Below are 9,630 nucleotides of genomic sequence, written 5' to 3'. Positions count from 1 at the left end.
TCCCTCCCTCCCTCCCTCCCTCCCTCCCTCCCTCCCTCCCTCCCTCCCTCCCCTCCCCTCCCCTCCCCTCCCCTCCCCTCCCTCCCTCCCTCCTCCCCCTCCACCTCCCCCTCCTCCTCCTGTTCCCCCACCTCTCTCTCTTCCTCTCTCCTTCCTACTCCCATACCCGCTCCCACTGTCTATCCATTCCTTCCACACTCCTCCTGATTTCCTTGTCCTTCTTATCTTGACTTGATTGTCTGACTTGTGTATGTGCCGCATCAGGCGCCGCCTGATCCTGCTCCTATCGAGCAAGGAGGTACAGCAGACGCTACATGGCACAGCACACGGGCTGCTGTCGGCTTTCTTTGCGGCGAAACGATACGACGAGGAGCACAGGAAGGAAGGAGGACAGGACCTGATACATGCGGTGCTGGACAAGCTCATGAGCGAGGAGGGAAGAGAATACTCGGTCGCTGTCCTCCGCGTGCTGTCCCGGGATGTCCTGATGGCGTACCTTTCCTCCGAGAAGGGGGGGAGGGAGGGAGGGGATCGCGTCGCTAGTCTCTTACAGTTGGAGAGGCAGTGCTTTGCGGCGAGGGAGAAGGAGGAGGAGCAGGATGGGGGAGGGAGGGCAAGGGGGGAGCTGGAGGGAGGGGAGATAACCCTTGATCTTCTCTCTGCTGCAGGCAGAGCAAGGGCTGATGATTCTCCGCTATCCCGGGCGCGGGAGGAGATCGTGAGAGAGGACGCGATGGGTATGCGGCCAGGCAGCGCCGGTGCTCATCGCTCGGGGGAGTGGATGCAGCAGGAGCCCAGCAGGAGGCCGAGGGGAGACGACATGGCAGGGCTGGAGCTAGTGCTCGAGAAGCTGCTGTCACCTCGAGGACAAGAGTTCGTCTCCTCCACCCTCGAGCGGGTCATCTCGTCCTCGTCCAAGGAGATGCTGCCGATGATCCTGGACCGAGTGATTGCAGAGGGAGGAGGAGGAGGCGAAGGACGAGCGACAGCGTTGGAGACTGTCCTCCTCTGGATCTCAGATGAGCAGGCGGGACCAGCAGCGAGGAAGCTGATTCAAGAGGTCATGCGGGACTCGAGCAGGTCAGCTGGGGAGGTTCTCCTGCAGCTGTGGAGCAGCAAGCAAGGAGGGGCGAAGAGCCGGAGCCGAGGTGGGAGGGCGAGGATGGCGGACATGAGCCTTGAGGAAGCCAAATCTCCTCCCTCCTTCACCCTAGAGCACTCTGCGCTCGACGAGCATCATCTCAACGACGTGACGGAACAGAACCCATCCCTGCTCTCCTCCAAGTCTCCTCCAGCTGAAGATCCGGATGCCTCGGAGCTCTCCTCAAGCTCTCAGTCTGACGGGACTCTCCAGCTCATTATAAGGTCAGGACATCCCTCTCCATGCACTTCCTTGTCCTCCTCCTCTCCCCCCTCTCCCTCCTCTCCCCCATCCTCCCTCACGATCACTTCGCCATAGTTGATTCCCTTGTCGTTCTCACCAACACTTCCTCTTCCACTTCCCGTCTCCCTCCTCCTGCCCCCACGTCACTCTGGCACACCTGCAGGTTGGCTGAGAACTCTCAAGTGCGTTCCCTTGTCCGTGAGCTTGCCGTCTCTGTCACTCGTGAGGGGTCCCTCCTCCTCTTCCAGCTCGTGGCCGACCGACTGCCCTCCCTTCCTTCCTACAGCTTATCCTTGACCAACGTGCGGTGGTATGACTTTTGACCTCCTCCTCCACCTCCTCCTCTCCTCCCTCCCTCTCGTTCTTCTCTGCCTTACTCCCCTATTTCCTCCCACTATTACCTTCCGCTTCTGCTTGATCTCTCCTCCACATTAGCATCGTTTCTCCCTCGCATCCTCTCACGCTTGCAGCAGGACAGCAGCTCCTACCGCCTCCATCATCCTCTGCGTCTCGCTGCTGGTGCTCCCTTCCTCCCTGCGCGACTGCACGTGACTGCTTGCAGGTCAACTGGCAAGACGCAACGCAGGCACTCGTGAATGCTCTACTCCTCGTCTCGACCTTCATGTTTGCTTACATGCTATCGAGAACGAGCTTTTCCGCTCACTAGGACGCAGAGAGGGGTGGGAGGAGGAAGAGCAGGCAGACGGGGAGAAGGTGGGAATGGGTGTAAATGTATGAAGATGTGTGTAACGATTTCAGACTAAACAACGCTCGAACGGCACTCACGTCAAGTTTTTCAGCTTCTTGTATTCTCTCAACTGCTATCCCCTTACACCTTAAACCCGCAGCTTCCTCTGCGTCCACGTGCGCTCTCGAACTTGCGGCTCTTCTCAGAGTTGCGCGTGTAGGGCTTGGTGGAGCTGTGGGGCACACCAGGAGCCTTGCCGAAGTGCTTGTAGACCTCACGGGCCTTGAGGGGTCCACGGAGGAGGACGCAGTTGGAGCCGGTGGGGGCGCGGAGGGCGAGCTGGTCGAAGGTGATGACCTCTCCTCCAGCGGCGGTGATGCGAGCACGGGCCCTGTCGGTGATACGGAGGCAGCAGACGGTGAGCTTGAGGTCGTTGTCCTGGAAGAAACGGATGTCGTCGGTGATGGTTCCGACCACCACAGCAACCTTGCCCTGCTTGCCCTTCATGAACTTGGCGAGCCGGGAAACGGAGAGGGGAGGACGGTTGGCGCGGCTCATGAAGAGGCGCTTCAAGATGACAGCGTTGAACTTTGACTCGGTCCTGCGAGCGAGGAACCGGTAGAGCTGCAGGATACTTTCAGCGAGCGTATTGAGGAGGAGCAGCAGGAGGAGGAGACGGTCGAGGGGACAGCATCATCGTCAAGACGACAGAGAATTACAACGGATCGCAAGTGAGCGAGAACAGGCAGAGGTGAAGATGGAGTAGGTGAGAAGAAAATATGGCTCAACTACTATCAACTGATCTAGAGAGCACAATGAAAAGTATACAGCGACAACAGGGAGGTCTCAGGTAAGCGCTGGGGAGCCAACAGTCAAGTACCTTAACAAGCAGCTTGATGTACACATTCTCGGACTTAGGCTCCTTCCTGAACCTGGTCTTGGCCTTACCCGCAGACTGAATACCCTTGTCGAAACCCTGAAGACGCAGGAGAGTCAGAAGAATGATAAAGAGTCTTTCACGCAACCCAGCCGGCAGAGCATTTCACAGGTAAACCCAACACACGTACACAACACACGTGGGAAGTACACGTCAAAGACCACACTCATAGATTTCTAATCCGTCCATCACAAGAAATAGACTTCTCGCCCGCATCACTTCATACGTTATTCACTTCCAACATGCCAACTCGAAAGACACGTGGGTGATACATTCCCATTTACATGCCACAAGAGCACCAATCACAACTCCCCGCATCATAGCATTCCAATCAAACGTCTTCGCAGAGTTTCACAGGCATCAGGACCCCAGTGCAGTCACAGCAGCATAGAAGACACCACATGATCGACAACCACAGCAACTTGTGCAGCAGCATCACCATCCCGAACTTCCAGTGATCCATCACACAAACTTCCTCGCATCTTCTTCATGACATCATCGCTTCTCTCATGCGCGCATGCCCCCATCCTCTCCTCGCCCCCTCCTCCTCCTCATCGTCCATCTTCGCACGCGCTCACCATGGCTCCCGCTACCTTCGCACGCGCGTCTCGTTTTTTTTTTAACCTCCCTTTGGCCGTTACAGACCGTTGCAATTGTTTTACCAGAGGCGGGCCCGGATTGTTGGGTTTCCGGGCGGTGCAAACGGGCCGACCCCCCAGGCCCGGTGACTTTGGAAAAGAACAGCCCGGGGTGCTTGAAGTATCACCCCTGGATTTCCCAGGGAATAATGCTGTATTGCCAGGGTGGGTGGTTTTAAAATGGCATGAAGGGTTTGTTTTTTTTGGTCGGATCAAAATCTGTACGAAGATTTGAATTCTAGTACAACATCGACAAAGTCCTTGGTACATAAATTTCACACATCCGTATGATTGATACTATGATAAATAAAGTTATATATATATTAAAATACTTATTGAAAATATATATATCATGTTTTATCCGATTGTAGAATTGTTGAGTAATTCTTATCCAAAAAGATGGAAACCTATAGGGTGGGGTACTGGGGTAATGGGGGTGCATCATAACTTTGGGAGTTCCTGATCAACAGCCAGGGTGGGTACTTTGCAGTAAAAAGAAGGGGTATATTTGAACACTGCTCGAAGACATGCAGGGTTGGTTGTAGGAGGAAAGGAGGTGGGGTGGAGGGTGGAGCAACGGTCTTGGTATCAGGGGGTCCAAAGCATTTATAATGTCAGGGGTGGTGAGTACACGGGTGCATTCGATCAGTACCCAGACAACATTTAACTTCTGGTCAGAACCAGGGGTTAGTGGTGAATTAATGAAATATTTGGGGGTGGGGTAGTGACCCCTACCTAGCGATTTAACAAATGATTATGGACCCCACCCCCAATAAGATGTGGCTGCCGCGCAGCACCTGAAATGTCCGAAGGGGAAAAGGAAAGAGGGAGAGGAGGGGGGAGATGAAGAAGAAGAACGCGATGAGATGATAAGATGAACGTGAAGTCAAGAGAATTTAACAGCTTGAGCAGAGCAGAGCAGAGCAGAATTGATGTCACCATGCTGTCCAAAAGATGAAGCCAGCAGCGACAAACAGCAAGAAATGCCATGTTACGGCAGAGCTGATAGGGGCAGGGCAGGACAAGCCTGATACGACAATATAACAAGACACAGATGGGAGAAGAGAAAGATTTTGAATTGAATGTAGATTGAAGTGAGGGAGAAGAGCAAGAATGTACGAATGTTCAAGAGATCTTCATCCCTGAGGGCGATAGTGAACAAAGGTTGGTCTGTAGTGAGCATGGGATTTTTCAAGTCGGAAAATCTTCTCAACTGAAAATTTTCCACAAGATATTGCATGCTTTATATTTGTTCTGAGTTGTCATGGAAGCAGGTTGCAACCACGAAAGACGTTGATTTGAAGGAGCGGCGATCAGGATGAGCTTGTGGCAACAAGGATAGACATCAACAGCCAGGAGAGCACTTTCTCCCACCATGAACTCCCGCATGAACTCGTCGAACCCGATCTATCAGTACCGGAACATGCCCAAGACGTCTTCTTACCAGATGTTTGTTAAGGCCATGACATCGGATATGAAGGCAAGGAACCCGGACAGTAAGCAGGCAGACAACATGCGGAAGATTGGTGAGCTGTGGAGGAGCATGCCTCAGGAGGAGCGAGACAGATACACCCCGGCTGCGAACTCCTCCTTCGACCTGGGTCCTCCAGGAGGATATGGCTACACCCAGAATCCAATCTGGAGCGCTCAGCCCCCTGGCTTCGGGGTGGATCCTTTGAGTCAGAGGAAGCGGAAGAGGAGGGACAGGGGGTCAGTGCAGTACCTGGAAGGTGTTCCTAGGATGCTGTCTCCTTACAACCTCTTCGTAAAGGCTGTCCTCCAACAGCTCAGGCTGCAGCACCCGGAGCTAGATCAGGGAGATCTGATCAAGAAGGTAGGAGAGCTATGGAGGTCCATGTCAGCTGAAGACAAGGCGAAATGGAGGGCAGACGGGGAGGAAGGTTCGAGGATTCCAGGCGCCATCTCTTTCGTTTCACATAGGAATGTTGTCAAACCCTCCTCGTACCAGATGTTTGTCAAGGCGATGACGGCTGAGTTCAAGAACAGGGAACCGGACAGCAAGCAAGCGGACAACATGAGGAAGATCGGGGAACTCTGGAGGCAGATGCCGCAAGAAGAACGAGAGAGGTTTGCTCCAACACCACAGCAAGTACATGATATGCAGATCAAGGCTGGATCCCGGGCTGCTTCGGGATCTATGAACCCTGTATTCAGCAATGGCGGCCTCATACCCATGTCAGGCAGGCAAGGGAGGTTCTTCAGACCAGGAGGGATCCAGCGCACATTGTCAGCATACAATCTGTTTGTCAGGTCCATGCACGCGCAGCTGAAGGCTGAGCATCCTGACCTCGATCAGGGTGAGTACATGAAGAGAGTCGGGGAGATGTGGAGGTCGATGCCGGCAGATGAACGGGCCAAGTGGAGGGCGGACGGAGAGGAGGGATCAAGGGTTCCAGGTGCTAGTACATTCATAGCACACAAAGCTTCATCTAAACAGTCTCCGTATCAAATGTTCGTCAAGGCCATGACTTCGCAAATGAAGGCAAACAATCCGAGCAGCTCGCAGATAGAAAACATGAAGCAGATCGGAGAGATGTGGAGAAACATGTCAGCTGAAGAGCGACAAAAGTATGCAGTGATTCCCGAACCAAGTCACAACACGCTTGATAATTATGGTCTAAACGCGGATGGGATGGCAATGGACAAACGACGAAAAGCTCTGATGGACTTTCAAGCGATGCCGAGGTCAATGTCGGCCTACAACTTGTTCATAAGATCTATGCTCATGCAGCTCAAAGCGCAGTATCCTGAGGTTGATCAAGGGCAACACATGAAGAAAGCTGGTGAGATTTGGCGGAACATGTCCGCCGAAGAACGAGCAAAGTGGAGGGCAGATGGGGAAGAGGGGTCCCGGGTTCCTGGAGCCAACTCGTTTGTTCCCCCCAAGGCCATGATCAAACCTTCTTCATACCAGATGTTCGTGCGAGCCATGACGGCCGATCTCAAGACGCGGAATCCGGATGCGAAACAAGCAGACAACATGCGGAAGATCGGCGAGATGTGGAGGCAGATGACGCAGGAGGACCGAGATAGATACAATCCCACAGATGCCCAAGTGCTTGAGATGCAGTCGAGGACTGTGCGGGACATTCATCAAAACTCGGGATATGCGTTCGGAAGACACGTTCGTCCTTTGTTCTGCCTGCTACTCCTCCTTACTTGATGACTCCAGGGCCCCATCGCGGGGACTCATCGAACTTTGTCGGCCTACAATCTGTTTGTTCGCTCCATGCACGCGAGGCTCAAGATGAACTCTGCAGAAATGGAGCAGGTAGAGAGAGAGGGAGGGAGAGGGAGAGGGAGAGGGAGAGGGAGGGAGGGAGGAAGAGTGCAATGCACCATATTGGTGAAATGCGCTGTTTTGAACGATTGCTGAATGTTGCATCTGACGTGAATGTGCAATGGAGAATGAACATCGACTTGCTGTTTGGTCGGTGACAGTAGTGGTGTTTTCCAACAGGGGGATCACATGAAGAGGGTTGGAGAAATGTGGCGCTCTATGACCAATGAGGAGAAATCGAAGTGGAGGTATGACGGAGAAGAGGGCTCCAAGGTCCCTGGAGCCAGTACCTTCGTGACTCACAAGAACATCACGAGGTATCGAGCCCTGAGTGTTGTTGCCAGTCTGTGAAGAGTCTTGCAGGCCGTCGGCGTACCAGATGTTTGTCAAGGCGATGACGGCTGAGTTCAAGATCCGTGAGCCGGACAGCAAGCAAGCGGACAACATGAGGAAGATCGGGGAACTCTGGCGGCAGATGTCTGAAGAGGAGAAGGCCAAGTGGCTTGTGGATGGTGAGGCTGAACCAGCAGGTGATGATGTCAGTGCAAGGGTGCGGGTAACTGATCCCTTGCCTGCAGGCCATGCCTTCAACATCTCTAGGAAATCTGCGAAACGACGAGCCGTCCAGTCGAGCGGTGACATGTGAAAGTCCTCCTAACACCAGCCTCACACTTGTTCAGCCTCATTCCATCCTGTCGCTCATGCAGGCGCTTCTATTCAATCACTCAGCGCTGGCTTCCCCAGCAGCTATCCTACCAACTCCTCCGGTGAGCTTGACGGATTGTTTCCTCTTACCTGACTGTCTCGGGAGGCTTCGAGCACCTGCACCTCGGAGGAAGCTCTCAGCTCCTGTCGGGATCGTCACAGTTTGCTACTGCCCCCAACTACGCCACCTCTCACTTTGTGCAAGGAGGCTATGGACAGGTTTGACTCACCGGCGTTTGCTCATTGTTTGACTCAAGATGGCAGACTGGCTTCTACGGCAGCAGCTTCTCGCATGCTGACTACGTGCCTCCCACAGCTACGCTGGGTCAAGTGCCGGCACAGATGAGATTCGGCTATCCGCGATAACCAGGAGGCACATATCGCGAGGACAGGAAGAGTCAGCTCCACGTGTAGGGGGGTCGAGAGGGAGGGGGGAGAGGAAGCGTTTCTTGCTGCATGGCAGGGTGAGGCACTTTGATGAGGGTTGGGCGCGATGAAACGCGTGTATTATGAGTCGTTCCAATTGAACGAGCTTTCCTAGCGGAACCGATAGATTAACATAAGCTAGTTAACGCCTAAATGAAACAGAAACTGAAACATAGTTGGTCAACACAAGATCGCAACAGCACGCTGTGATACTATGTACAGGTGATAAGAACACTCCTCCTCGTCCTCGTCGTCTCTCTCCATAAACCATCGCATGAAGTGAGGAGAGATTGTGATTGCTTCATGGATGTCTGAGTGATGACAACTGGAGAGTTGGTGGGGGTCTGACAGCTTGCTGACGTAACTCGAACTTGAAGGTGTAGAGGAAGCGTCGTCCAGCTCCCGCAACCCTCCAGCTGACGCGTCCTCCTGCTCTATCAGCGCCTCCTTCTGCTCTACCAGCATCGCGTCGGAGCTTCGCTCTTCCTCCCCGCCTTCTTCCACGCTCTGACCTTCCGCATCCCGCACAGCAGCTCCGGAGAGAGGAGTGCTGCCTCTTCGAGAAGGATCTGACGGGTTGTACGGCCACTTGTTGATGCCAAGTCGCCTCGCCGCGTTCCTCAGGGCCGTGACGGAAATGCCCTGGATCCGTCCAGTCAGGTCGCGATGCACAGCAAGGGAGCCGGGGGTCACCAGGATCTTGGAGGCTTCGTCCTGCCGGAGGTGTTGGAGACGCAAGATGTCTTCTCGCTGCAGTACGAGCTTGCTGCTCCTGCTCGTCTCTCCTTGTTTCTTCCTCGGGTAGATGCTCAAGAAGCGCTCCGACATCTGAGAGTTCCTGCCATCACAGTCAGTCGCCCCTCCCCCTCCCATGTTACCATCTTGTTGGTCCTTGGCAACTCAGAACGCGGCTCTCCTGCAACCCCCTCCTCGTATGCTCACCCCTGGCCTCCATTGCTTGAGATCCCTTCCTCCTGTCTTGGCTCTCCCGCTCTTCGCTCGTCCATCTTTCTGCTCGTCTCCTACCGCCTCCTTCTCCCTCTCCTCCGCCCTAGCACTCTCTTGTAGCACTTCGCCTCCTTTCCACTATTCCCAATGGTCATCGAGAATAAATTCTCTTTTTTATTTCAGATTCGAAAAAGAGTCCTTTCGCATCGAAAGCCAGCATGACCGCTGTAAGCCTCACCCAAGAGGTCGGGAAGATATCCAAAGGTACCGCGATCGATAACCCGCGGGGGTCATAATTCAGCGAAACGATCCCTTTGAGGGGCCGTTGGGACGCGAGTTCCTTGTAAGCTTGCCCTGTGGTAACGCTGAAGCTGTAAGGGAGTGAGGGGGACGACGAATCTCGTCAGACCTCTTAGCCATGGCTGCTCCTCAGTATCGTGACCATCGCCTGCTCTACGTTCTTCTCACGTATCATCCAACAATACCTGTTACCTCAGTGATAGCCTGCCGTACATGTTTGTTTGCTCTACTTACTCCCTCCATCTCTCCCTCCCTCGCTGACACTCTCTTCTTCATGTTTCCTCGCTTCTCTCCCCTCTCTCT

At 54.0% G+C, this 9,630-nt stretch overlaps 4 protein-coding genes across 4 annotated transcripts in view; 2 read left to right on the top strand and 2 right to left on the bottom strand.

The window, feature by feature from the left end:
- Positions 1–2,051, top strand: part of GUITHDRAFT_146477 (hypothetical protein) — a gene marked incomplete at both ends in the record, with an annotated part of 2,641 nt that extends 590 nt beyond the window's left edge. Inside the window, 4 exons of the mRNA XM_005822382.1 lie at positions 265–1,365; positions 1,548–1,694; positions 1,858–1,903; positions 1,947–2,051. Of these exons, the coding sequence (XP_005822439.1) occupies positions 265–1,365; positions 1,548–1,694; positions 1,858–1,903; positions 1,947–2,051 (1,399 nt within the window). The remainder of the gene's footprint in view (positions 1–264; positions 1,366–1,547; positions 1,695–1,857; positions 1,904–1,946) is intronic.
- Positions 2,052–2,172: 121 nt separating this feature from the next.
- On the bottom strand, positions 2,173–3,608 carry RPL18e (large subunit ribosomal protein L18e, cytoplasmic). Its single transcript, XM_005822381.1, has 3 exons — positions 3,588–3,608; positions 2,953–3,048; positions 2,173–2,696 (listed from the first exon to the last, which is right to left on the bottom strand). The coding sequence occupies exons 1-3, from the start codon at positions 3,588–3,590 to the stop codon at positions 2,214–2,216; spliced, it is 582 nt and encodes a 193-aa protein (XP_005822438.1). The 5' UTR covers positions 3,591–3,608; the 3' UTR covers positions 2,173–2,213.
- A 2,233-nt stretch (positions 3,609–5,841) lies between these two features.
- On the top strand, positions 5,842–6,240 carry GUITHDRAFT_79815 (hypothetical protein; the record flags this gene model as incomplete). The annotated part of the gene is made up of 1 exon (XM_005822380.1): positions 5,842–6,240. A coding segment is annotated over one exon (399 nt), but the record flags the coding sequence as incomplete, so codon positions are not given.
- Positions 6,241–8,259: 2,019 nt separating this feature from the next.
- GUITHDRAFT_146474 (hypothetical protein) lies at positions 8,260–9,086 on the bottom strand (the record flags this gene model as incomplete). Its single annotated transcript, XM_005822379.1, has 2 exons — positions 8,260–8,917; positions 9,022–9,086. 2 exons carry the CDS (start codon positions 9,084–9,086, stop codon positions 8,260–8,262), a joined length of 723 nt encoding a protein of 240 aa, XP_005822436.1.
- Positions 9,087–9,630: the final 544 nt, after the last annotated feature.

The sequence above is a fragment of the Guillardia theta genome (assembly GCF_000315625.1).
Source record: "Guillardia theta CCMP2712 unplaced genomic scaffold GUITHscaffold_126, whole genome shotgun sequence".
Taxonomy (NCBI): domain Eukaryota; class Cryptophyceae; order Pyrenomonadales; family Geminigeraceae; genus Guillardia; species Guillardia theta.
Note: the sequence above shows the minus strand (reverse complement) of the source record. Positions and strands in the feature narration are given on the sequence as shown.

Bases quoted from the DNA above. Each gene is read 5' to 3' on its own strand.
- RPL18e (XM_005822381.1), bottom strand. The intron at 2,697-2,952 runs GTACTTGACTGT...AGTATCCTGCAG, and splicing joins ACATCAAGCTGCTTGTTAAG to CTCTACCGGTTCCTCGCTCG.